Source organism: Aulonocara stuartgranti (assembly GCF_965226115.1).
Source record: "Aulonocara stuartgranti genome assembly, chromosome: 19".
Taxonomy (NCBI): Eukaryota; Metazoa; Chordata; class Actinopteri; order Cichliformes; family Cichlidae; genus Aulonocara; species Aulonocara stuartgranti.
In genome coordinates this window covers 10,689,554-10,717,235 of record NC_138955.1, presented here as the reverse complement: position 1 = coordinate 10,717,235, position 27,682 = coordinate 10,689,554, and the positions used below count along the sequence as shown (strand labels likewise).

The following is a 27,682-nucleotide window of genomic DNA, read 5'->3' as shown; positions in this document are numbered from 1 at the left end:
GTTACTGTTTTCCTTCAAAGTGGGCTCAATATTGACTCAGAAATGTAGTCTCTTTGCTTTTGCTGCTGTCCTCTCTGCTCTTTTATGGATGCTAATAATTAAACAATTATTTCTTCTTAGGCGTGCAAGTAATTAACTGTAATTTGGCATCTGAATCGAAATATTTACTACTATTTTTCTGCTTTTCTGTAGAACAGTACATTTGAAAATTATTGGTAAAAAAATATCAATATATTTTAGCAGTGAAAAAGCTTGCATACTGGTGGACTGACTATTACAGAAACATAAAAATGATATTGGCAATTGACAGTACGATTAATTTAGGACACCATAAACCTTACACGTGTTAACCTAATAAAGTTGTTAACAGTGTGTTAACAGCCGTGTGTGTATGATTGTTAGGGTATACTATTAAACACTTTTTGATGAAAATGTGTATGAGTAGATTTTTACAACTAAAACACTTTTTTAGGCTGTATTTTTATCTGGGTGCAGCCAAAACAAACTCCTAACTCCTAAAAGAGTCTCTGATACGATGCACTGGAAATTTGCCGCGGCCCTGGTTTTTTCACAAAATGAAAGCCTTCTTGTCCAATCGCAGCTCAGGTCACCGCCCGTTTTCAGCTCTTGGAAGTTCCTGGACTAATCAGCGCTCGCCTCCGTGTGTTCAGCCATTTTGTAAGAAAACCAAGCAAGTCTGCCGCCCTACCTTCGCTTCAGACCTGCAGTTTTTTTCTTGTGCAATGGACGGGTAAGTGAAAAGAGCCACACTTAACACTTATATTTATAAGACAAACCGATCGCGGAGTAACTTCTTATCTTATTTCGGTTGCTTATGGACATATTGTGATGTTTGAAGTACCTTCACCGTACCGTCGAAATAGAAAAGTTAACTTCAAACAGTTTTTTTTCCATCAAAACATGCAACAGTTAGCAGGAGCGTAAGCTAGCTAGCAGCTGCTAGTCGTCGCTAGCGTTGGCTAACAGTCAATACTAATGTGAATGTTTTAATGCACTTATTTTATTTATTTAATTATCGTAAACGTTAGTAACTCTAAGCAAGAGCAACTTAATTTGAGTTGTGATAGGAACATTTGCCTTTATTTAAGGAAGACAATGATAGCCTCTTGTTTGCTACGACGGACATTAGTTTTTGGCTAACGGTACCTTTGTAACTTGGTTTCACGGGAACTCGAGCGCTAGCTAAAGCAACGTGTCTCATTTCCGTGTTCATTTGTTCGCGGAGCGCCAGGGCCATGTTGAAGATGTCTGGCCTTAACATTTGATTGAATCGGGGACTTCTAAACCGAGTTATCTAATCGCAGTAGGATACATGATAGCGTATTGTTTAGTTCGAACGTGTCCTTCTCTTCTGATCGTCTGATGTCGTAAGTTTGAAGGACTTCGAAAGTAGCTCATAGACAGCTTCGCATTCGCCCCCGGCGTCTAGTTGTAATTATAGGTGTTTTTCTTTTTCAATTTTTTTTTTAACTCACACAAGTTTACTTGCATCTCTTTTTAAACCGTTATAGCCGCCTAGACGCTGACTTGTACCCTCTGGGATCCGGCTACGTCCCTGAAATTGAGTAAGTAAATTTTTGTATAGTTTTGTCTTTGTGTACGACTCATTTGGGTTCCTGTTGCTCTTTATGGCTTTAAATAAGGAAGTCGTTTTCCTTTTGGGCTAACAGTGTTGTAGGATTGTGTGTGTGTATGTGTGTGTTTTTTGTTTTTTTTTTCCGATGCAGTTGAATGTTATAACAATGACTTAAGGATAGTTCGTGGATGGTTTTCCTTATTTTCTTACTGAGAACTTTCTTTCTGTTTTGCAGCAGTGTCCATGACATATCAGCTGGCACAAAGGTAGGCAGTTTTGAGTCATCTTCCTCTTGGTTGCTTATTTCCTTTTTTATTTTACAGTATTGCACTCCTTTACTACAGCATAAGTAATGACTCCCACTTGCTGAAATTAGTATGTAGTGTTTTTAACTCCAAATATGGTCTTGTAACATATATAGTTGTGACTTTTGGTGTGTGTGTGTGTGTGTGTGTGTGTGTGAGTGAGAGAGTGAGAGAGAGAGAGAGAGAGAGAGAAATGTGTAATATTGTACAAAGGTGTGTTTTTCAGAATACAGTGACAATTTCAAAGAACTGAGCCAGCTCTGGTGGCACGTAGTGTATCACTTTGCAAGCCTCCTCCATAATACAGAATACCTTTCCAAAGCTTTTTCTCATGTGTAATGAAGTTGCAGGAGAAGACTGACTTGCTTTTTAAACATTCATGAAATAGAGCTGAATGGTCAGCACAGAGGTTACAGCAAGACGGTGGAAGGGGATTATTCAATAATTATGTTAGCATAGATTCTCAGAGGTGGGGCTTTCATGTTTTCCTGTTCTGTCTCCGTTTGCCTGTGTGGCTGTTGAAATGAAACTTCCTGTTGTTTATTTGTGTGTTCCTTAATAGTCTGTTGGTCTTATTGGAATGTGGGAAAGCTGAATTCTGCCCTGACTCTTGTTGTTGCTCAGTTGTGTTTCAATTACAGGGCTATGTAACCATCATTGCTCTAACAAAACCACAAAGTCTTATCTAATGTTAAATCCTTAGCAAGAATTGGACTTGTAAATTAGTCACTGAGCTGTTGTATTCTTGTGAAACTGAATGTTTGTGCATGCAGACTTGACAGGAAGAAACCACACCGTTTCTTCAGCATGCTGCTGGTTGTTAAAATTCCTGTTTTTGCTGTAATCCTTGGTAACATTGCCTGGAGCAGCTCAGTGTAGGTGGACTAATTGAGCTCAACCTAGATCTGTAGCCATCCTCCCGGCCAAAGGTCTTTACAGTGTTTGAACAAGCACTCTTATACACACCCCCAATACATGGGACACACCCCACCCCCTCTATTCATTTCAGTAATGCCTGTTTCTTTTCATCATGTGCACTAATACACGATTTAATGATTGCTGCTTAATAGTGAGGGTTTAACTCCAGATGAGATTGTTTCTTCTTTTTAACTACTTCTGTTTTTGGATTTAAAGTGCTGCGGTAATGATGACACTGAGTTATGGAGCCCTGCCTTGCTGGAATCTGTAATTATTCCGTCTGGGCAGAGTGTCTGGCATTCCGCGGTCACATTCCAATCTCCCCCCTCCAGCCCCCTGGCGAGGCACAGCTCCCTGCCCCCTCCAAGTGTGAAGGCTGATCACAGTGAACAAACATGCCTATACCTGTGCTTCTCTCCTTTGTACTTTTCCTGAGAGAATACACCAGCCAACCCCCTATAACCCTAAATAAGGTTGTTTGCAAAAGGCAGGGCACATACAAATAAATCACCTCAGGTTTAGTTTCCTTATAAGATGAAAATGGGGTTTGTTTGTGTTTTCTTTTTTCTTTCCCTTCCCTATGTGCTGCAGTAGAGTTGGAGAGTATGTGTCCCTTTCCCTCTTTTGCTGATGCAATGCAAACCAGGTTTAACTTGGTGAATGGGACAGAGAAATTGCTTCTGCTACATGTTAACTTTTAAAAATAGAGTTCAAAGTATTGCCGTTGTCAGTGAAAGGAAGCTGAAGTTTTGGTGTGTTTGCCAGCAGTGTGTCATCACTCTGAAGATTATTGTTATCCTGTCCACATCCTAAGCAAACAAAGGAAGTGAACACATTGATACATTTATTTGGGCTGTGTTGGACTTCAAGCAAATGCGTGGTCAGGTCTGTTTTTCTTCTATAGGCTTAGCAAGCACTCTGACTCATCCTGTTTAAATGCTCAATTGTAACACAAGTCTCCATTTTGTGAGTGACTTGATGCTCCTGCTCTGCACCGTGGACTGTCTTAGCTCTGCAGTTGTTATTATTAGAATGAGGAAGAAGGAGGAGGGAGTCGACATTTAACAGTAACCTACAGTCTCCCCAGAGGAAGTTTAGCAAAACTCTGGAAGCAGACCTCATCTTGCTGCTCTTCCTGTTTGGAACCAGTCTGCTGAGTGATAAGTGTGCCGCTGCCCGCCCACAACCAGCGAGTCAGGCTGGAGCCACTTCCTTCATTTCTCATGGTTTGCATCTGCTATTGGCTGAATTATCGGGACCAATTTCTTCCCACAAATTGGAACACACCATTCTCATCTGTTCATTGTAATCAGTGTTGTCTTGTTTATTTTATTTTTTTATTTGTTGTTCTTGTTGTTGTTATTATTAATATTATTAATATTTTTAACTTTTGGATCATAAGTCTAAACAGTACCCATTACTCATTTATATTTTAGACTGATTAGTTCTGTCAGGCTGTGTAGAAGCCAGAGTATTTATACCACTGCTTGTAGTACTGTCTTACTGCAGTGTTGTTCTACTGTTTGGAGGCATGACCAAATGTTATCTCTCATAAGTTTTTGTATGCAGGCTTACCTGACCCCACCCTCTATTTAGATTCACAAGGTGAAGAATGCTAGCAAACCTGCATGACTGGTTGTTGTTAAAGTGCTTCGGGCTCTTCAACTCCCAGAGAGTCCCCCGGGCTACATATGTGTGTGCTGCTGCGTAACAATGTCCCTAGTCTCAGCCTGAACAGGACCTTCATTGTAGAGTGTTGTAGAGCTTATGCTGCTGAGCCACTTCTTGTGACTGCAATACTTCATCTCACTCAGCCACAAACACACAACCATGTGAACAGCCCTGAAACAGCACTTTTTATGTACTAGAGAGGGAGTCTGTAAAAGGCAGACAGTAGTCTAGTGTGGAGTGGAAGTGTCCCCATCTTGTCTTGCGATCCAAAGGGCTTCAGTGTGTTATCCCTGCTCCTGATGGATTATGAGAAGATGGGATGTACTCACTGACAGCTATTTGGCCAAAACCTGACTGAATATTGTCCTTCAAGCTGAAAACTACCTGTTCCAACTTAAATGTGCTATGCATAATTGTGTTTTATTGCACATTGTCTCAAAAATATGGCCTATTGTTACAGTAGCTTGAGGTTTGACAATACTGTAAAAGGCGTTTAATGGAATGGGAAGTCAGATATTCCTGCTGACATGATAGTTCGCTGGATTCCTCCTAGTGAGGAAGGTGGAGTTCTTCTCAAGTGTGTTTGCTCAGTTCTCTTTTGGTTATCAGATTACTTCCTGCTTTATCACACAATAGCTTAGTAATGTGAGAACCGTGCTCTCCACCTGCCAAGCTGTGCCTTCATTGGGTGAACGCACTGAAGTGAACCATTGTTTCCTTTCCTTCTGCAGAGGGGATCCGACGAACTCTTTTCTTCCTGCATATCCAACGGACCCTATATCATGAACTCAGGTAGGGGGTTGCCATGGAGGGGTGAATCCCCTTTTTATTGAAGTGCTTGACGTGTTTGTGTTACCATGGTTATCAATCCATTATTCAGGAAGAACCGGAGCCTCCTGTTCCCTCCCTGATTGTATCTGCTTCTGTTTTCTCTTGCAGCCAATGGCAACGACAGCAAAAAATTCAAAGGTGACGTCCGCAGTCCTGGTGTTCCATCACGTGTGGTCCATGTACGCAAGCTGCCCAACGACATAAATGAGGCTGAAGTTATTGGCCTGGGGCTGCCCTTTGGGAAGGTCACTAATCTGCTGATGCTGAAAGGGAAAAACCAGGTAGGAAAGACGGTTGCCTGTCTGCTTACCAAACTGTATGACTTGCAGTTTTGGTTGAATTATTTTTTTCCCAGGCCTGAGCCGAGGGATCAGCTTTCTATCCTTCTGTCCTGACCTAAAATTATAACAATGACCCTTTTGTTACATCCTTGTGACTTTGTTGGTAGATAGACACTGCTTGATGTTAAGATTTCCTGGAGGAATACAGCAGATCACGAAACACCTGTTTTCTGTTTGAAGTAGTTCTATAACCAGTAATACTGTAACCATGTTAATTGTGTTATTTATAATGGTTAATAACAGATAAAAAGAATCGATAAGAATGTTAAATTTGTTGCATTAGGGTGTCACCTTTGTTGTATGTGATGGGATAAACAAAATAAGTATGTTTATGTCCCAGGCATTCTTGGAACTGAACAGCGAGGAGTGTGCACAGACGATGGTGAGCTACTACTCCTCTGTTACCCCTGTCATCAGAAACCACCCCATTTACATGCAGTACTCGACCCACAAAGAGCTCAAGACGGACAACTCCCCAAACCAAGTGGTAAGGGTTTTACAGCAGCGGCACAGATCTGTGCACTTTATATTTATTTTAATGGTTTGCATTTGAGGCTTCATCAGCTGTTTAACTTATTGCTTGATGCTGGGATTCAAGTTTTGGCTCCATACTGAAAAAATGCATATTGAATAACTTATTTACATTTGTTAAAAATATTGTTTTGTTTTACAACATTATGCTGCACACATTCACTCGGTGGTACTATCCTTTCACCACTGATGCTGAGAAGTATTTCTGTTTCTCCTTAGCGTGCCCAGGCAGCTCTGCAGGCAGTTAATGCCCTTCATGGAGGAGGAATGGGAAGTGTGGCCATTTCTGCTGATGCTGGTAGCATGGCTGGAGCAGCGGCAGCCCAAAGCCCTGTGCTCAGGGTCATAGTGGAAAACCTCTTCTATCCTGTTACCCTGGATGTACTCCACCAGGTAAAGGCAGCTACTACAGTTTTTTTTTTTTTTTTTTGGACTGGTCAGAGATGTTTTAAGTAACTAGTCTGGGCATGCCCCACCTTAAAAAAACAAAAAACAAAAAAAAACGTCCCTCAAATCTTAGCTGTATAGCTACTGATTTGACCACTCATTGTCTAGCACTAAAGTCTAAAGCTGTTTTGCAGTTCTTATTTATTTTAGGTGTGTTAAAATTATGACCTTTATAATCGTGTCTCTCCTGCAGATTTTCTCTAAATTTGGTACAGTGCTGAAGATCATCACTTTTACCAAGAACAACCAGTTCCAGGCTCTCATCCAGTATGCTGATGCCATGACAGCGCAGCATTCCAAGATGGTACGATTGGTTCACTTTTTTTGTCAGCATGGGACTAAGATTAGGACATTTTGAAACAAAGCAATATCATTATAGGGCAGTTAGTACACTTTGGGAACAGTCGCTCAGACGTCACTAGTTAAACTCGCCACTGTAAAAACACACCAGATATGTTATCGCAAGTTTAACAGAACGCTGTTTTCTTTAGTCTCTGGATGGACAAAACATCTACAATGCTTGCTGTACTCTGAGAATCAGCTTCTCCAAGCTTACCAGCCTCAACGTCAAGTACAACAACGACAAGAGCAGGGACTACACCCGACCAGACCTTCCAACTGCAGATTCACAGCCCTCCATTGACCACCAGGCCATGGCAGCAGCTGCGTTTGGTAAGAATGTAGTCCATTCTTTTTTTGAATTAGAATTCGCAGGATTTACTTCACTGTCATTCTTTTAATTTATATTAATAAAAAAAAAAAAATCTTACTTCTGTATCTTGTTGTTATAGCTGCACCAGGTATAATCTCAGCCTCTCCCTATGGTGGCGCTCATGCCTTCCCCCCAACCTTTGCTATTCAGCAGGCAGGTCAGTACAAAAAAATATATTTCCTGCTATTCTGATTCGAATGTCTGTATTTCAGTAGTTTATTCAGATGTACATATAGCAGATAATCTTCATGATTAAATTATTTCTCAGGTTTTTATCTACGGATTGCATTGAGTTGAGAGTAATTTGTGGTTTACTGCTCTTAGGTCTCTCAGTACCCGGTATTCCTAGTGCCTTGGCGTCCCTCGGTGTGGGCCACACTGGCATGGCGGCGGCAGCAGCGGCCGCTAGCCGGCTCGGCCTGTCAGGGCTTGCTGCCGCTGGGGGCCACAATGTCTTGTTGGTCAGCAATCTGAACCCTGAGGTCAGTACACATGCTATTAAACAGCTCTACTACCTTTGCTTTTGTTTTAGTTCAGTGCTGAGCTTCATTCAACAGTTACATTGCCTTTTGTTTACACTTTGGCTTGTGGATCCACTTGATCAAATGAAACGAATGTTTTTACGCCTCATGTCTTACCACTTCACGTGATTGCACGAGGAACTACCCTTACCACTATTTTTAATTGCAAGGGGGTCATTAAGTCAAAACCTCTTCCCTTTCAGGACCTCTCTGTGTTTGACCAAACCTGCTGCGTTTCTGCCCTGCCACTTTGCTCACTGTGAATTTTAAGTTTATTCAAAAAACTAACTTCTTTTTTTTGTGTTTTCTTTAAAGAAAACTTACCATTTCATATCTTCATTTTTGTCCATTAGTTAAAATCATTCTTGAGTTGTTGGGGAGACAATATTACTTTTTTGGTCTTGTTTTAAAGCAACACATCATGTACATTATTCTCGTTAATAGTGTATAAATATACAAGTAGTCTTTAAGCTCATTACATTTACTGTAGTTAATGTAGTCAATACACTTAGTTTGGTTATTTAAGGATTCTGTTTAAGTTCTTCGAGAATTATTAAAATTGATGCTCAGAATTTTGTTTTATATCATTCTCTACGTAATCTAAACAAACATGACATTTAATTTAAAAGTACATATTGTCTCTGCCTTTTTTCCTGTATTTCATTGTTAATCTTTTTTTCTCTTCTCTTTCTCCTAGTGTTCCCATAGTGACAGTGCATTTTAATTTAGCCAGTTCTACTGTCTGAAGCACTACATTTCTTTGTGTATACTGACCTTGTTTTGTTTTTTTACTTCCTTTTCTCTCTCTCCTTTCTGTCCCCCTAATCCCTCTTTTTGTTTTTTTTGTTTGTTTTTTTTAACCCCTCACTTTAAATCTTGCCAACTGACTGCACGCCCCATGACCAATTGTTCCCTCTCTCCTCCTGTCACTCCTCTGTTATTTACTACTGTAACCACCTCCTTCCATCCACCCAACCCTTTTTCCTTCCCCTTACCATTATCCCTAATTTGGAAATCCCCCACCACCACCACCACAAATTGAAAACGCATACACTACATTGGCACCTCTTTGACACCCTGATTTTCATTTTATTTTATTTTATTTTTTTGCCATGATCTACCTCTCCATCATCTTTCTTCCCCCCCATCCTCACATTTCTCTTCATCCTCTTATGCTATTCAAATCCTTCTCCTCTCTTCATTCTCTTCGTCCCTCATGCCTCTCCTTCCTCCATGGTACTGTGGCCTTCCTGTGGACCTCGCTGCCTGTGGCCTGCGGACATGTCCCGACTCCACTCCACTGTCCTCCACTCCGCTCCGTCTCTTTTCCCCTGTCCCCTGTTCCCTCTCCCCTTTTTGGCCCCCTGCCCCGCTGCTCCCTCCTGCTGTCTCTAAAGAGCGTTACGCCACACTGCCTCTTTATTCTTTTCGGTACGTTATCATCCTTTCATCTCCTTTTTTTATTACTACTGTTACCTGGCAAGGTGGGCATGTCTTGTCTCATGTTGTTGGCTTTTATTTATTTTTAACCACTGATGGCTCATCATCAGAGTACAGGGCTATGGCGGGTGGGGGTGTCTGTTTGAGGGTTTGTATGACCTGTTTTGGTTGTTGTGGGTTTGTGTGAGAAAAGTATGGTGAGAATGCCACAAAGCTGCAGCATTTCATTTAATTTTTAAAAGCTATGATACTTGTCCATGGGCAAAAAACATTTGCACTTTTCCCATCTTCAAAGAGCAAAGCCCTTCAATGTAAATATTGCCCCGCTAAATAGAAATGTGGGAATGATTTTGTTTGGCAATGAGGCAGGAGGCTGATCTAAATTTTAAAGCATCACCATAAAGAAGAGGATAAAAGTCAAACCTTTACTGGTTCTGCACCAGCCAAATTTAGCCATAAAAAGTGGTCAAATTTCATTTTTACATACTGATTGTTTTTCAGTGATTCTCTCTCTCTGCTGCACTAGAATGATGAAATGCTGCAGCTTTTTTTGTGATTATGGGTTGACATAATCTCAGGATTATGTCACAGTTTTATTCTCTTGCAGTTTTTCTCAGTTATTCAAATGTAGGTATGTGCATGTTTAGATTATTTCTGCATGTCTCTGTTTAGACCCTCAAGTTTGGGAAGTAATCAACTCTATCTTCACAGTAGAGCAATCAAATTGATCACTACTACTCATTTTACTAATCTTTGATTTTTGTCTTCAAATCACGATTTCTCCCCTCTTAAGGCATTTTAGCATCCATGTGTAGTTAGTTTTAAGAGGGCTTATGTAGGAATGGTTACAGGACACCCATGCAGAATTGAACGTAAAGATTCTAGAATAGCCTAACGGTAACTTCAATCACACTGTTTCCTTAGGCTTAGTGTGACTATTTATATCTGATTTGATGGTTTAAATTGTTGTTGTTGCTGTGATTGACTGTGTGGCTCCTGGTTTAGGCATGATGCGTGTAGCATTTGCTGGACTTGCATTGTGATGCTTTTCCCCTTCCTCCTTAGGTGTGTATGGCGATGTGATGAGAGTGAAGATCCTGTTCAATAAAAAGGAGAATGCTCTAATCCAGATGTCTGATGGCACACAGGCTCAACTAGGTAGCGACGCTGCAGCCCTACAAAACACAATTTTCTGTCTTTGATCTACCACTTTCATCTTTTTTTTTCTTTTTTTCCTCCTCACATTATTATACTGTGCATTGTTTGGAGCCTTTGCTTAGAAGGGTAATTCAGCTCCTCCTGTGATAGATGGCTGATTATCTGCTTATTGTTGTGGCTGTTTAGAGTTAAATTAAGTGATGGAGAATGTGCTAACAAATAGTGTGTTGAAACCATGTTTATGTGACTTATGTTTTTCAGCTATGAGCCACCTGAATGGCCAGCGTCTTCATGGCAGGGCCATGCGTGTGACGTTGTCAAAACACACAACAGTGCAGCTTCCCAGAGAAGGCCACGAGGACCAGGGCCTCACAAAGGATTTCAGCAACTCTCCACTGCACCGTTTTAAGAAGCCTGGCTCCAAAAACTACTCCAACATTTTTCCACCCTCTGCAACACTCCACCTCTCCAACATACCGTGAGTGTTAACCTTGGCGTCATTTCTGCTCTAACCCAGCAACCTTTTGCACAGTAAGCTTTTTCCTTCAGGTGTTCGTGACATTATTTCTCAGTATGTGGAGGAGGGGGTGGCTTTTATATTTAATCATGCCTTGTTGTTTTACAACTTCAGACACAGAAACCTGCAGCTTAGTAAACAAACATAAACCTACAAAGCTTTTTAACTTCTCTGCTGTTTTGCTTTCAGGCCTTCTGTGGTGGAGGATGATCTCAGGAGGCTATTTGCCAGCTCAGGAGCAACAGTCAAGGCCTTCAAGTTCTTTCAGTAAGTTTTAGTCCATTTAAACCCAATTTTCTCAAATTGTTTGTTTTTTGCGGCTGAGTTCTTCTTTCTTCAGAACACTCTACAGCAGCTCTTGGTTAAATTGCCTGCTTTAAATTAAGGTTGTAAAGTGTTGGCCTTTTTAGTCTGATAGACACATGAACTAAACCTAGTTTTGAGAGTACAACAAAGCAAATGGTGAAAAACCCACACACAAGTGCGCTGGATCTTACACTTTGAGAACAAATTGTTCAAATTTTTTATTTTTTTTTATTTTACTTTAACAGAAAAGATCGCAAGATGGCTCTGATTCAGATGGGCTCAGTCGAGGAGGCAATAGAGTCCCTCATCGAGTTCCACAACCATGATCTGGGGGAAAACCACCATCTTCGAGTGTCCTTCTCCAAGTCCACCATCTGAGTGCCTTTCCTTTCATCCTCCAAGTCTGTTGCCATCTGAATGCTACCACTCTTGTGGTTGCAATCAGTGGAAATGGCCACCATTACCTATTTATAGCTGTTTCTTTTGATGAATGTTGCCCCTTTCACAACAAATCATTCACCGTCATTAATAGGTTCAACATTGTTTATTCATTGTGATTCTCTTCTAAGCTTAAGAAAATGGGGGGGGGGGGGACAACTTAATTTTTTGTTGGTTGATGTTGTAAAGTCTTAAGTTGATGTCAAAGCTTTTTAAATTAAAGTGTAGAAAAATGACTGACATAAACTGGTAGATGACTTCCGTAGAGCTATTGACTTTTCAAAGTGGGGAAAGCAGGGATGTATTAATGAGGGCTCCACTTAGATAGGTCCTATTTTTAATACAAGCTGTTTCACAGTAATCATTATTATACCTTTGCTTCCCCACTGTGACAACTCAGAATGCCTATTATTAAAAAAACACCTATTCTTCTGTGTTATCCTTAAAAGAAAAGCTCCTGAATTTGTACACTGGCATCCTTTCATGAGTTACTAAACATTGCCCGTTTAATTTATCTGTTTATCTGACAGCATTCTGTCATTTAGAGACTCCTTGCTTAAACTGTAGCGTTCGTTCTCACAAATCCACAACAATGACGGAGAGAGCCACAATACCTGCAAAAGACTTGTGTGAACAAGTACTGTCAGTAGCAATGCCAGTGAGGTGTAACCGCACTTTGGAATATTCTTTCTGCCATTGTCACTAAGAGCAGGGTGTGTTTGTTGCACAATGCTGATCATAGGACTGCACACCGCTCCTCCCACAGACACTCAGAGATCTCTCATAGATGTTTCAAATATGCAAAATGTTACTATCTACATTATTGCTGTTTAAGGCATTCTCTAGTGAGCTGTGCATCTAACAGATGTACTAGAGACATGCACAGTGATAATGCTGTGACTGCACGCGCTCGTGTGCTGAAAGTCTTACATAAGGTCCAACCTAGTAAGAGTGCTGTCACAGCTTTTGTAGGTTAAGTGGCTAGGGTGTTCATTTAGCACAAACCCGACACCTTTGGATGCTGTCAGATTATTGGAAGGGATTGCATGTCTGAAAGGGGCTTATCGCGTTGTCCTTTAAGCTTTGTTACACTTGCTAACTCTTGTAACAATGGAAACTCATGCATTCTTGCAAATGAAACAATTCATCTAAAACTTGATAAAAGCTTTATTAGGAGGTCGGGATCAAATCCAGTCTAACATTTAATAATTTTTCCCCCCACCATAAGTTTGCATATGGGGTCCTGGGAAAGAGGCAACATTCTACAATGAAACATGTTTGTATTTTCTTTTTCTTTTTAAATTGGAGGTAAAGTAGAGGCAGCTGTTGAACTGTCCTTTTAAGACCAAATCACTTAAACACCCTCCGCCACAGATGTATGCTTATGTGGATGAATTGTATCCGCACCAGACACACTTCAGCATTCCTTTTTATTACAGTAGTTGTGTTGAGATACGTGTGTGTGTGTGTTTGCCTTTTTGAAATGCCACTTAGAACCTGTTTGGCCAGTGAGAAACGGTTTGAGACAAAGGATTAAGTTTTGACTCGGAGACCATAAAACTTATTTCCCAGCATCCATTTTTATTTTACTGTGTGACTTTCCACCTATTTACTTCTGGGGATCCATACCACTATCAAAGGTTATTCAATAGTCCTGTTTCACAGCAGCTGTTTTATGTGAAATGGAAGTAAACACAAGTGTTACTAATGATATTAATGAAGGTTTAAGTGCAGAGCCACAGTTAATGTGATTAACAACACCCTCCTATTTCATAACAACATCACTGCTATGAAAGAGGTCTGGTTGAATGCATTCTTTCGCTGTCTTTCTCTCTACAGTCTTGTGCCTTACTTTGAATTTGTTCCAGACAGATTTGCTCTGGCTTAATTTGGTAATATATGGCTCTCAATTTTTATTTTATTTTTTTGTCCTTTGGTTTGTACCAGCATTGTTAAAATGGGGAAAAGTGGCTCATTTAATCTTCTGTTTCTTGTTTAAAAAAACAAATGTTTATCTCTGTATGCATATAGCCCCATTATATGTATCTAGAAACTATGAATGTAAGTCAGTTAGATGCTTAATATCCTTGCTAGGTGATGTAGCTCTGTTAGGTGTATTGTTGCAGGTGTAGAGCTGTATTCAGCCTTTTTGTCTTACAGTCTCCTATCACTTAGTCCTCAGGACAGTTGTTTGGAGCCTCATTTAACCACATTACGTTCATATATATATATAAATATATGTGGACACATATATTCATTTATCTCTTTTAAATGTTAAAATTTACTTGTATCACTTCTAAGCTTAACTGATAGCTATTTGTAGTAGCTGGGTTTGATTGCTATCTCAGTGCCTTGACTCCTTAAGTTTTTAATTTAAGGCTGAAACGGGCACGGTTAGTTGATTTTGTTTACCTCTCATTCAGGTGTTTGTATCTTAGCCTGTCTACAAAGATGCCTTTATCCCATTATATTCAGGTAATCGTACCTGTGAGAGGGCAGCTCTGACTCACTTGTCAATTGATGGTAATAACAGTCTTGAATGGTGTTTGAAATCCCAGTATATCTTTTTTTTTTTTTTTCCTTAAATTTATGATACCAGAATTGCAGGGTGAGAGAGTCCTCACCCAGTACCCTGTCGGTGTACACTTATGCCACAGTCAGGTGCGTTTAGTGCACTTTTTTTCTCAACAATAGATCCACCACGCTGAAGTCTTACACGTTGTCACATTCCTGTGTGCCTCAAGCACCAGTTTCCACAGCCTTGACCACTGTTGTCTTGGACCAGATACAGATGTGCTCTCTCTATTTTTGTAAGATTCTTATGCATGATTTAACAAAGCTTCATGTAGCTGCAGACGGTTATTGCTGTTAAGGACCAAAGTATGTTCTACCCCTGCTGTTTTGTAGCGTTCTGATTTCTTAGGAGTATTTTTTTTTGTCTCGTCTTTCACCCCCACGTTACAACAAATACGAGGCAGTTCCAAGTTCTATTCCTCAGATGCTTTGGAAAAAGTCACATTAATTTAAATTGTCTTTTGATTAACAACATATACTGTATATTGTACCCCTTTTGTTTGATTGACTTTACAAAGAGCCTACTTTGGTAGAGATTGCTTAGAATGAATACTTAATTGAACCGCAGTCCTAGCTGTGATGTTGTGTAGAAAAATTGTATGCCTTTCAATTTTGTTAAAAGCTTTTACTTTTCTCTTTTCTTTTTTTATATGGGGCCTGGGGGTGGGGGTATTGTATGAAGGGGGTTGATGGTTGTATATATTCATGTTTTTGTACCACAAAATCATTTGGAGTATATCCACATACGTTCAAAACATGTATATTTTGATAAAACAGCACAGACCTATTAAGCTCTCCTGAGCTGTAAAACAGAAAAAAAAAAACTTTTGTAACACAAAGACATTAAACCTATATGAACACAGAAGTGTCTCTGTATGTGCCCCACTCCCCCTTGCCATTCTGATCTTGTCTCTTGCATCTTCTGCTGCCTTCAATAAATCTTTAGTTTGTTCTTTCTTTCATCTGGCCTCATTTGGTTTCTGTCTCTTCCTCGCTTTCCTTCTGTACCGGTTAACATCTTGTAACATTTTCAACATTTCTCATCCTGTTTACTGCTGGTGGGTTGTATTTTGTCCTTTACTGCGTTTCCAGCTTCATACTCATCCCATCTAAACTTGACTGACTGCTCATCTGGACTCAGCGCAATCCTGTTACAATTCCTTGATGAAACTGTGGTGAGTTAATTGGGGATGCAGTGCTGGATACTCACTATTCTCACTGATTCAGAGTAATCCTCCTGTGCTCTCGTTTGACCTTTTGAAGTTTAGCGGGTGTAACTCGGGAAGGAGGGGTGTTGCTGTGGAAACCAAGGTACTGTATCTCATAAAGTTAATGATTAAGAAAAAACTGGAGTATAGCTGCCCAGTATATCTGGCATCCATGTTTTATCAGAGGTGCCCTGGGATGTGAGGAGAGGTGAACCCCAAACCCCTGTGAGTAATTTTAGGTGTACACCTTTTTGGCCACTAGGGGGAGGTATTGTTCTCTGGTGGTGATCAAAGGTTTCTGAACAGAGGTGACTTTACCTGCCACTCACACAATCTCAATAGTTAGTGGCTTAATCTCAAGTGCTTCCCATGGCTTTCTGGCATTATATCCTTTTTTTTTCCCCTCATCTCGCTATCCTCCTCTTTCTTCTACTACTTCCTTACAGAGCAGTGGAGAGGATTAACCTCAGCTCTTCCTTGCCTTTGGGGGGGGGACAAATGAGAATAGAACTGAGCCCAGTGGTGTGTATTTGTGGCTGAGACCTGGATTTTGTTGTATAGAGCCAGCAGCTCATCGAGTGCAATCGTAAATATAGCGAGCTCCGGCTTGGTTTGAATTTCACGCTCGTTTTTCCCGTGCCATTACATTGTGCAGAAAAGCATGCCTTGAAGGTCATATTGAAGAAAGATGTCAGTCGGAATATTTGATGAGCACAGCCAAAATGGGAAAAATCTGCATGATATTTTGGCATGCTGAACTAAGGTGGTGTTAGCCCAAACGTGCATTTTCATGTTTAAAGTCATTAAAAATTGCAACAAATCTCACGTTTAATGTTCACCTATGTTTTTGATGCTGCCTCAGAGACTTTAGTTTGCTTGCAGCATCTTTCCATTTCAAACTCTACTAAGACTAATTTGAAGCAGAGACCTGTGTGCACAGAAACCTCTTTGGAATATACAGAAACACAAAGACATTACATACTTGGGTGGAAGGGTAACTCAAAGTAAGATGATCCAAATGTAGATACGTAATGTTCTTAGCTCACAGAATATGGTGCTTTGATCTAATTTTAAACTTTCATGCAGAACATTTTTGTTCCAAGATTGCTCTGATTCACAAGTTACTCGACACCAAAGAAGGCCTTTATTTATTTTTTTTTTTTTACTGCTCAACTCCTTTGCACTGTCTAAAGCACACAGAAAGTGCACTGCATGTGCACTTTAAACATAAGTGTACAATTTGTGTAATCATACCCCACCTGCCCTCCCATTTGTTTCCCAAATACAGACCCTTGGGGTGTCTCTTGCTTGATCCCGCCAGTGCCCATGTGCATGGGACTAAATGAAACCATGTGGCGTAGTAATTCAACCACATCTGGCAACATTTATTTACATTAGTACTGCGGTCTCTAATCAAGCACGCCCTGGCAAACATAAAGGCCACACACAAATGAAAACCTCATGCTTAATGAATGGGGGCAGGGTGGACAAGTGGTTCAAGGAGCTGTTCTGTATACAATTTCTGACATTTTCAATCCCTAAAGCAGCCATTTAAGTCAGGAAAACGCTGAATTTGAATGGCTGGTTTGTGAATGAACCATTTGAAAACACATTGGATTTTCGAATCTTGGAGCTTACTCATGTCTATAATTTATTTCTCTTGAGTAGAGTTAAACTGCAGTGCAATCACAAGCTTAACCAGCAATATATTCTAGGATTTAACACCACATTAAGGAGGCATGCACCCTTATGCTGACTCTCTGACCAACACTCTTAGATTTAGGTTCACCTAAGAGGCTGTAATATCAGAATCAACTCAACACTGTTTAGTCTGTATCACTTACATGAGCTTTAGACTCGCATTAAGAGTGTAACAGTTGAGGAGGAAAAGTATGAAACTGAGGTGAAGGATGTCTTTGGTCTATAGTGTTTCCTCTTAAGAAAGCCATCAGGAGACTATCCACCTGTTTACATATGCACGCCTCAGACAGATGTTGAATAATTCATACACAGAGGCGGACAACATGCAGCTGTATTTGGGTTATGGGGGTGCATGGGTTCTATCCCTGCCTGAATTTGAAGCCCAAATTATAGACATTACTTTGCAGGCAGAGCAGGGCAGAGGAAAAACTAGGCCACTTTGCATAAAGGGTCCAACCAAGAGGCACAATGAGATGTGAAGGATGGAGCAGTAGAAAGCTTGGACTTAATATAACAGGGCCTTTTAGGTTTGGGAAGTTTGGAACAAGTAATTTGGGTTTGATTTGGGGGAAACTGTCTTTTGTAGGAACATCAAAGTTGGTTAGAGGTCGCTCTTGAAAACCCTTTTACTCGCTCGTGATTCTGCAAATTGTATTTCTTTCCTTTCATTTTCTTAATGTGGTAATGCCCTTCTAAAGAATGCAAAAGAAATTGTTGAAAACTGTTTTCTGCAATCAATTCTCATCTTGTTGAGACTGGATTGATCCTCGCTGGAGCTCATTTTGCACAACATAGTCTTATCAACACGTGTTCGAAAACGCATGGAGCGCTTTGCGGGAACCACAAGTGTAGTTACTATTTCGTCTTCCTTTGGGGGGAGACTAAGTACCTGCGATGGATACGTTTTTCGCAGAGTAGTCTGCACATTCTCGCAGGACAGAGGCATCAGGGGTGGCAGGGCTCTGTCAAACAGCTATCTGGAGGTTTATGGCTCACAGGTTTTAGACTCGGTGCTGCCTCCGCTTGCCATTTGGGCCTAATGGACACTGATGGAAAATGACTCCACTGTTCCAGCGATCCATCAGACGCCCTCTTTCTCTCTCTATTCATCAGAGAGCGGCTTTCAAACAGTGAACTTCGTGGGCGATTTACATGCCCCGATAAGATGCAAACAAACAGTCTTTAGTCAAATTGATGATTGTGGTGAAAAATAACAAAGTCAACTTCAGCTATAATTTACCATTTCCCTATTGGGGGGGGTCTTAATGTCAACTATTTATACAAAGATTTCGAATACGTGTCACAATAAAAAGTAATTTAACTACCTAGAATGAAGCGTTTAAGTGACTTCAGACTTTCCACTATACATCTCCGGCTGCATATGGCCAGGGCGCAGTGAGTCAGCCAGCCACGAGTCCCCAGAGGGAGCGCAGCACAGCACGGCTCCAGACCCCGCCCGCTCAGAAAGAAAAGCGAGCGGGAGATGGAGAGAGGGGGTGGGGGTTACTTACACCGAGTCGGGGTACCTCTGAGTGATTTTGCCGCTATAGGTGGAGGTTGCACGGGAGCGTGTTGGGATTAAAGCTGTAATCATCGACGGCTCCCTGCCTGCGCCGGTCAGCGTGACGCACGGAAAGACGCGCAGTAACTGGAGTTACGTTGGATTGGAGCCAGTGGCAGCGGAGGGATCACCAAGTTGACACGCCGTGAGAGCTTACGGTTGTTTAACAAGGATGCTCCCGTCTTGCAAATGTTATTTTGTGACAAGTTTGAGCAAAAAATAGCGAAAAGGAGCGCGCTTTTGTGTGCGGAATGCATTTTCTTGAACTGCAATAAGAGAAAAGGTCAAGTGGACGCAGTTTTAGGCTGCAAAGAGATTTGCACCGTGGAACAAGCGGAACAAAGCGTGCGCCAGGCACAGCAGAAATCTGGGTAAACAAATATGACGGCCGGTTCTGGCGTTGTCTTAGGTCTGCTGATGAGCTACGATATCACCGACAGAATTGTAAACCTCGGATGAATTCTGGAGTCTGATTACCATTTTTCTGAAAAGGGAGAGAAAGAGAGCGAACGAGCGAGAGACAGGACCTAATCCAGGTAGCGCATCTCTCTCCCCGGCTGCGCGTAATGGGAGAAAACTTTCGGACCTTGCAGAGGAGACGCACCAGCAGCATCCTGCCGACGACGACGCTTTCGTAAATACCATGTGAATTCTTCTGTTTTATACGCAATTGGCCAAGTTTGAGAGTGAATTTCAAACATTCAGTATGACTTGAAACACCCCCGAGGTTATCGGAACTTCAAGCATCAAGCCAGTTAACCGCCGAGCCGATTTTATCAAAAGACGCGCAGAAGGACATTGATGATCTAGAAAGGATTTCTGGAGCAGCAGCAGCGCAGTGAAAGCCTGATATCAGTTAGTAATAAAAGACTCCCCCCTAGATGTCTATGATGTTGTGCCAGCTCGGGCAGAAGTGTGTGATGGAGGTGGTGTTGCTGGCCATCCTGTCTTGGGTGTCCGTGTGGGCGGAGGAGAAGATCATATTTGACAGACACGCTGTTTACTGGAATAGCTCCAACCCCAAGTGAGTTTTAGTAGGAGTTTGGCCTGAAGGTGTGTGTGTGTTTGAAACATTGTTTATCTAGGCTACCTGCTTGCTATAGATGCCCCTCAAAAACTCTCATTACTCACGTACACCTTGAAATCTTTAAGAACCTACACATTTCTCGGTCTTTTGTCATGTGCTGTCTGATCACATCAGTCTTATTTACATTTCATTTCTATTTAAGCAGCGGTTTGGCAGAAAGCTGCAATATTGATGTTTTAACAACACACACACACAGACAGAGGCAAATGAAAGTGTGTGTGTGTTTGTGTGAACCTTGGATATTTTATTCTGTGGCACAGAGAGCTCCTTTTGTTTTAAACAATGAGGGCATCCTGCCTCATCTTCTCAACAGTGTCTAGAGACTTAGTTTCTCACTCTCACTCACTCACTCACTCTCTCACAAACACACACACACACACACACACACACACACACACACACACACACACACACACACACACACACACACACACACACACACTCAAACCTTTTACCTTTCTTTCTGCTAATTTCTCGCTCCTGTGCCAGTCACACAAGTGCACATTATTTCTTTGTGAATTCAAGCACTTGTGCAAAACCCACATCCATAAATAAACACAAAGCCACACAAGGATGCACGCGCATTAACACACACACAACACACAAATGGTTGTCTTTAGCCGGCTCTCTCTCATTGACATGGGGCAGAGCACACTGGGTCCGTCTGTCTAATGGTTTGTGACAACCTGGCCAGCCTCTTTCTCTCCATCTCTCTCCCTCCAACCCCTTCCTCTTCTCTCCCCTCTCTCTCCCCCTCTTCTTTTTTTGCCTCCTTCTTTCTCCCAGGTAGATAAATAAACATTGAAAGTGCTCCCTCTCACTCACGGCTGAATTAGTCCAAACTAACTGCCCTGTCTCTCTGCAAAAACCAAACGCGCGCACACACACACACACACACACACACACGCATACATACACAGAGAGCGCTAACAGGCCTGTCTCTGACTGCATCACTGTTCCACAGAAGGCTTCTCAAATATTTAACAGGCAAGGGGGAACATTTTCTCCCTTTCTCGATGTCTCCCTCTCCCTTTCTGTCTTTCTTTTCGTCGTTCTGTGCACCTGCTTTCTCATCACACACATACACCAACACATTGCAAACGTCACAGGGAAAATTTAAGCTATACTGATGGTTGCTGGGGGCGCTGTTATTCCGTCAGGGTCGTATGGTGAAGCTGAAGCAGAAAGGGGGTACATCAAAAATGCATTGCTGCTAAAGCAATGAATCTAGGCTCTGGAGCCCTGGCGAGGTTGGTTCCCCCTGTTAGACTCTGGCTCTGTCACTGCTCATGCTGTGCCTTTTTCTGCACACACACATACATGCAGGTCCATCCCTTGCTGTAATCCTTTGAGGATTACAGGAAGTTTTATGAGAGACTCAAGACTGGCGAAAAGAGATGAGAATACTGACACTAAAATCATTGGAGCTTATGTAAAATTTAAAGGAGGATCTGCTTTTTTTATATATTTGCGTTGTTTCTTTTTTAACAACTTTGGTTAAATTTGGAAAGTTTTTGTCTGTTAAACTAAGGATTTCTCACAAAGTTATTTGCCAGGTGGTGGATGCAATAAAGTCAAACAAGACAAGAAACAAGAGCAGACAATCAGGTGATCAGGCAGATAAAGAAAACTGTTAGGGAGGGGAAATCAAGGTTATTGTAACCACGGTCATTTCAAAAATATAAAATCACTACAGTGACTACAAGTCCTTTATTCAAAGTATTTATAAAGTATAGGCACATATATATTTCAGCAAAGAATAGCACTTCCTTGTGCTTCTTTGTCATGTTAAAGATGACAAGCTTTGTCTTAACATAAGCTTGTTCTTCAAGGTGAAAACAGCTTTATGTATAAAATATAATTTTAGGATAAGTATTTCAAAAGATCGCTCACCTATTAATACACTATATTGTGATTTAGTCACCAATAACCGAAGCTCAGAGAACAAATGCAACAGTACTGCACCGCATCCGAGCAGCAGCTATTGTCTGAGGCAGTGAAATGACACAAACAGCTTGGAAAATGAACAGCTGTGTGTCTTAATTGATCACACAACATCAAGCACGCAGCTTGTATTGTGCGTTGCCTCTTCACATGTTCATCAAAAGTTTGCTCACACCACAACAGCTCGAGAAGGGTGTTTTCTGCAAGGTCACAAGTACTGGGTTGGAATTTGTAGAACTGATAATCAGTCAATCTGAAGTGCAGCTTTAACTTTCTGGCATGAGGTGACAAATTACTTTGGAAGAAAATCTGCAACCTAACTTTTATTCGTACATACTGAAATATACAAAGATTACACCTGTTGGGTTTTTTTGCTTTTAAACTTAATCAATGAAGCTCTTAAACCCCATGTGTGCTATTAACGACAGCACACCTGATTATTTTTGTTTCAGTCCTCTTTATTTAGCCAAATAAATTTCAAAATGCACTGTGCAGAATTAGCAACCAGCTGGAGATGGTAGTTCAGCTGCTAAATGGTTGCAAGGAGTATTCAGAGATATGGTCGTGCATGCTCTGTATTGTATATGTATGTATGTGCGCCAAAAAACAAAAGAGCAGAAAATTTGTCATCGGAGTTTTAGGATGAGAAGAGCTTTTCTACCTGAAAATGGTTTTACGCATCCAGCTATGAACTTAGGGGTAAATTTAATTGACTGTTGCATTTCTTTAAATGCTAAAGCTACTTACCCAAGTTCCATAAAAAATTGGAAGAGAAGTGGAGCATGAGGTAGAGAAGATGCAATTAAATTTTTCTGCAGAACAAAACTGCAAAACGAGGAAATGTTCTATGTTGGGCTCTCCGGCTGCCTCTGAAGTATAGTCTCTGTGTTTAAAGCATTGATAAAATTATGTCATGACATTCAATTCAACAGCAGCAACCATCCCTAGAGATGTTGTCCCAGTTACATAGAAAAAGGCTGTAGACCTTCAATGGATTTACCTTGAAGTAACATTTGAGTAAAATCAAAATCTCAACATAAAAAAAAAAACCTACATGGTGAAACACCACTGGTGTTAAGAACTGATCCATCTTTGTAGTTTGGGAGGCCATCATTACAAGGTATTTTACCCAATACCTGTATTTTTCAGCTGCTGTAGCAAGAGCTTCATCTCTGTTTACCCCGTTCCTTCTTGCTCTACTTTTTTCTTGGATATTTCTCTGAGATTAATCATCATCCACACTGACATCTTTTAATTGTTTTCACCTGCTTTGTGCTGCCAGTAAGTTAGCTGTGCTTTTAAGGAGTGCCTTGATCTCAACAAAACTAACCTGGATAAGTCGACAAAAATAAAAATAAGTCAAACAAACGTTTCTATTTAAGAAAGGCGGCATCCTACAAATTGGCCAAACCCTTTAAATCTCTGGCTGTGACTCTCAGCAGGCCTATCTCTTTCAAGGTCTTGCTGGATAATAGAAAATGTATGAGATAATCCAATTCAAATGGCTCTGGCCACTTTTGGTCACGGTGGGGAGCAACACTCGTGCACTCTCAGATTGTTGTCCATTCTGCTATTGTGATGAGATACATGGCGCTGCACAATAACAAAGTACCATAACACACATTATCACAACAATAGTGCAACATTAGAACAGCATCTGGAAATCTCCCAGATTCACATAAAGGGATTTATGCCACATGCAAGAAGGAATGTATGAGAAGCACACACACAGGCACACATGTGCACTTATACACACCAGCTAGATTTAGGTCACAAACTCACACACACAATCACATACAAGCAGAATGGCTGCCCATTGAATACAAGGTTATGCAGCCCCCATTTTTCTATTTACTTGCTGTCATGCACACACATACACGTACACACATCAATGGAAGCTAGATATGGGGCACACATGCGCAGCCAGATTGGTTTTTCTATTCAGTAAAAACCCATCCTTTTTCCTGTTGCTGGCTTGCACACAGGGCTGCACTTGCACACACACAAATACTGAGCCCCTTTCTGGCTCCCAGGCCCATATTATAAAGCTCGCAGGTGAGGGGCTTTGTTCACCCCGAGCAGCTAATGTGCTCAGTGCAATGGGCTCTCCTCCACACACACATTCTCCGACACACACATAGAGTACACTGGCTCAATGGTCCAGAAGGAGCACCTTATCTAATCCCATGGTTTATCCTTCAAAAGACTTTCTTTTCCTTTTCTTCTTTGTTCCTCCTCTCTCTTCATCTCTGTGTCTTTGAGGAACTCCGTGTCAGTGAGAAGCGCTGATGGTTGACGACACTCTCATTCCACAGGACAGAATCTATCTCCTTGGAGACTCACACACAGAAATACACGCACCCACACAGCCTTTGAGGAAGAAGCGACTTATGCATCGAGCGCATATACTGCCCACAGAAACTTTAAAATGCAAGCTCGGGTCCGTACACACACACGCACCTCATATACATGCGGTCCGTACTCACACCGAGCACATCACAAGTCCCTGCACATAAACCCCCACACACTCACTGTCTTACCGTTGCGTCCCCTGTGGCGTACTGTGATATGTGTAGTGACTAACACTTCCTCAGCCATACCACACACATACAGACACACGTACACATAAGATTTGCATCCAATTTACATGTAGACTTGTAGTCACCCCCGCTCAGTTACTGACAGTTTGTCAGACTCAAACTTGCCCTTGGGTTAAATCTATCTGCCACTGCCACCCACTCCACCTCTTTTTCTCTCCATCTTTCTTCCTCTCCATCTTTATGTCTCCCTATCAAGCTCCCATCTTCCACTCTCTCATCTCCTCTCTCTTTTATCACCACTTCTCGCTTATCCCATTGGGATGTGGTTTGCATGTTTTTCTTGTGCAGGACCCTGAACTGTCCACCTTGCCTCAGGCAACATTTTTCTGTACATTAAAGCTGCACTACATCAGGTTATATGTTTGTGCTTTGACCTATATGACCTTGTATGGCTTTCTTTAAAATATCAGCACAGCTTTGGGTCATGTTGAGTGAAACGTGTCTCAGAAGTTGTCTTTGGAATTCGTTCCCTCTGGTCTCAAGCTAAAGACGATACTTAGAGTAATTAAAGTCAGGGCTGCTACCTCGCAAATTATTTCTCACAGCTCAGCAGGAGAGACACAGTTACATAAGAAGATCTAGTGTAGCAGATCTTAGTCATCAGCAGATTCAATGCAGTGACTGGCAGGAGGGGGTCATCTGAATATCCAGGGGCATCGAGGTGGAACAGCGTGTTTGCTGATATTAAAAGCTCTACCAGTACAGCTGTTTTAAATATGGGTGCATGATATTTGATGACACGGATGGTATTTTATGTCTGTTGAATGATAATGCAAGCCAAGAGAAAGACAGCATGCAGTGTAATGATAAGGAACATCTGAGGTAAGCTAAGACACTTTTATATATCTAAGAGGTTCCCATCCTTTTTCATCTGACAGACCCCCACAGCCCTGTCAGATGGACAAAAAGTCATTCCTCAACAGCATCTGACATCTTCAAATGTGTTCAACTGAACTCGTTTCAGACTCGATCTGGACCAGTTTCAGCTTACCATTTCTCTATTATAGTCAGTCAGACAACTTCAAATGATTTATTACAGCAAAGGCATATAGTTACATTTTAGCATCAAGCTTCCAAGTGCATGACTCCCCACAGCATGATACACATAAAAATAGGTGGTAATGAATAATTATCTCACCAGAGCCTACAGGAGGATGCTGGGGTAGTGGAAGGCTTGAAACAGCAGGAGGGAATGCTGGTCAGGAGTGTCATTGACATGTCAGAGGAAGAGATGGGAAACTGAGGCTTAAATTTACCACCAGATGTGTTTACCACCTGATTTTTCCTTCACTTTTTTTTACGCTTTTCTTTCTTTCTTTTCTTCTTTTTCCAAATTTTGTGGTGGAAACAAACTTCCATAAAATAGTAAGGTAGAAGAGTGAACATGTGTATCACAGGTTGATTTTCCTGACAGAGCTAGCTCATAGGCTTTTATTTATCTCTTAACCCTTTAAGACCCACCATAGAAAGTTCGCCAGAGCTTATATTTATATTTTTACATGCTGTAGTGCCATTTTTGGGAGCATTTCAAGTTGCTATACGTTGATACAACCGTTATACCCCAAATTTTAATTATATGTATGCATTAAATCCATAGAAAATAGAGAAATTTCAGGTGTTTGAGGTATATCCCTCAAAACTGTAAATGCATAAAAATTTGCACAAAATCGTTTCCAGCCACAGGAAATTTATTTTGAGTGTCTTCATAGTTTTATTTTTGAGACACACCAATTTTTTACATGCTGCAGAAAAAACGAAAATAAATATTATAATGCAAATTTGCAGAAAAAAACGAAATCTGCATCAAAATAAACTATTTCCAACAGTGCAATTTGAATTCTAAGCTGCCCAGAAACTATACAGAAAAGCATAAAGTCAAACATGACTTTTAAAAACACCAGTATACATGTATAAATGCCCTAAAGGGAAAAACTACGTTTCCCAAGAAATATGATGTCACTCCCGGTTTTGGCAGGTAGGCTAATGGCGCACATGCGATAGTTCGTCTGTTCCAACATAGGAAGTACTATGAACAGCTGATCGGATCGCAACGTGCTTCTGGAATATCATGTTTTTGTTTCTGCAAGTGATTTTTGTGCAATTTTTGCAAAGCCATATGTGGTGACAGCTGAATGCATAAGATGTAAGTACAACTTCTCTTATTCCATATGCGAATAAAAAAATATTGCGCTATACGTGGTTGCAGTTCTACCGGGATTTAAAATAGTTGCGCAAAGTGAAGCAGTCTACTTTAAGGTTTATTTCCAATAAGTGTTATTGGCAACTTTTTTCAAGGTTTTTGTACTTTTATCTCGCATCTAACACTTTCATTTCTTTATGTTGTTAAGTAATAAGTACTTTTATTTAGTATAATTTTAGTTTTAGAAAAAAAAAGAGACTAAAGTAGTGATCAAAGTAATGACTGAAAGACTATGATTAAAAAATACATGAAAAACTATGGTAAAAAAAAAAACCCCCAGTGTGAGCAGTATGCGTTCTTATTAGTACATTTCAAGATACTAAATTAATAAATAAATGGTGGAAACAAACCTTCCATATTCCAACTTCTTCAGGTTGACTCAATTCTTTAATAGACTGGGGAAATTGTTATTAGTTTTTTATTGTGGTCTCTATTAGTGAGATAGTAATCTCTTGCCCTGATGGGTCAATACATATTTATTCTGTTCTCCTTATTGACAGTGACCATCATTGGCATCATCATCATTAACATTAATATAATCAGCATCAAATGACCGTAATCGTAGCCATCGCCCTCACTGTCACCACCTTAATTTTCTTCATCAAAACTTTAATCACTGCTGTCATGTTCCCTGCTGTTTTCATTATCCTTATCATCATCTTCTTCATAGACATCATTAGCATCACCTTCATAATCAACACTGATTTCAGGCATGTAAATAAACACCAAATGTTTTTCTGTTTTTTTTAAAGTTAAGAAACACATGCTTAACACTCTGGTACGACTACCTGCTTTGGAAACGTGAAATTCAAAAAGCAGATATTCATCAAACAGCATTTTAAATTAACCTGGAGAAAAAATAAACACACAGCTGCAATAACCGAGTGCAGTTCAGGTGTGGAAAAGGTTTTGAAAGTAGTTGCATGATCTTTGATTTTTAATTTTCCAACTCCTCAGCCTGGCAGTGGAAAATGCACCCACAAAACAACCTTTGTTAAAGGTCTTTGTCCTTTGGGCTGTCAGGGACAATGACAACACCAGATGAACTATTACAACCGCACAGTGAATGGCTGC

The 27,682-nt window shown here is 40.8% G+C and overlaps 2 protein-coding genes across 5 annotated transcripts in view; both read left to right on the top strand.

The window, feature by feature from the left end:
* Positions 1-547: 547 nt before the first annotated feature.
* On the top strand, positions 548-15,269 carry ptbp1a (polypyrimidine tract binding protein 1a). 3 transcript variants are annotated; one of them, XM_082515595.1, is made up of 16 exons: positions 548-751; positions 1,533-1,586; positions 1,833-1,863; positions 5,223-5,283; positions 5,431-5,603; positions 6,004-6,150; positions 6,414-6,587; positions 6,835-6,945; positions 7,133-7,313; positions 7,433-7,510; positions 7,678-7,835; positions 9,272-9,305; positions 10,380-10,472; positions 10,734-10,950; positions 11,179-11,256; positions 11,541-15,269. In XM_082515595.1, exons 1-16 carry the CDS (start codon positions 576-578, stop codon positions 11,671-11,673), a joined length of 1,899 nt encoding a protein of 632 aa, XP_082371721.1. In that variant the 5' UTR covers positions 548-575; the 3' UTR covers positions 11,674-15,269. The 3 variants fall into 3 exon arrangements, with proteins under 3 accessions (XP_082371721.1, XP_082371722.1, XP_082371723.1); XM_082515596.1 differs by having other exon boundaries at positions 647-751; positions 1,836-1,863; XM_082515597.1 differs by lacking the exon at positions 548-751 and adding an exon at positions 1,279-1,388.
* Positions 15,270-18,659: 3,390 nt separating this feature from the next.
* Positions 18,660-27,682, top strand: part of efna2a (ephrin-A2a) — an 80,533-nt gene continuing 71,510 nt past the window's right edge. For both annotated transcript variants that reach the window (XM_082515022.1, XM_082515023.1), the window contains exon 1: positions 18,660-19,801. In XM_082515022.1, the coding sequence (XP_082371148.1) occupies positions 19,659-19,801 (143 nt within the window). In that variant the 5' untranslated portion in view covers positions 18,660-19,658. The remainder of the gene's footprint in view (positions 19,802-27,682) is intronic.

Coding starts and splice junctions, on each gene's coding strand:
- ptbp1a (XM_082515595.1), top strand. CDS start 576: ATGAAAGCCTTCTTGTCCAATCGCAGCTCAGGTCACCGCCCGTTTTCA. Junction 7,511..7,677: donor CTTTGCTATTCAGCAGGCAG/GTCAGTACAAAA, acceptor TACTGCTCTTAG/GTCTCTCAGTACCCGGTATT. Junction 10,951..11,178: donor CTCCACCTCTCCAACATACC/GTGAGTGTTAAC, acceptor TTTTGCTTTCAG/GCCTTCTGTGGTGGAGGATG.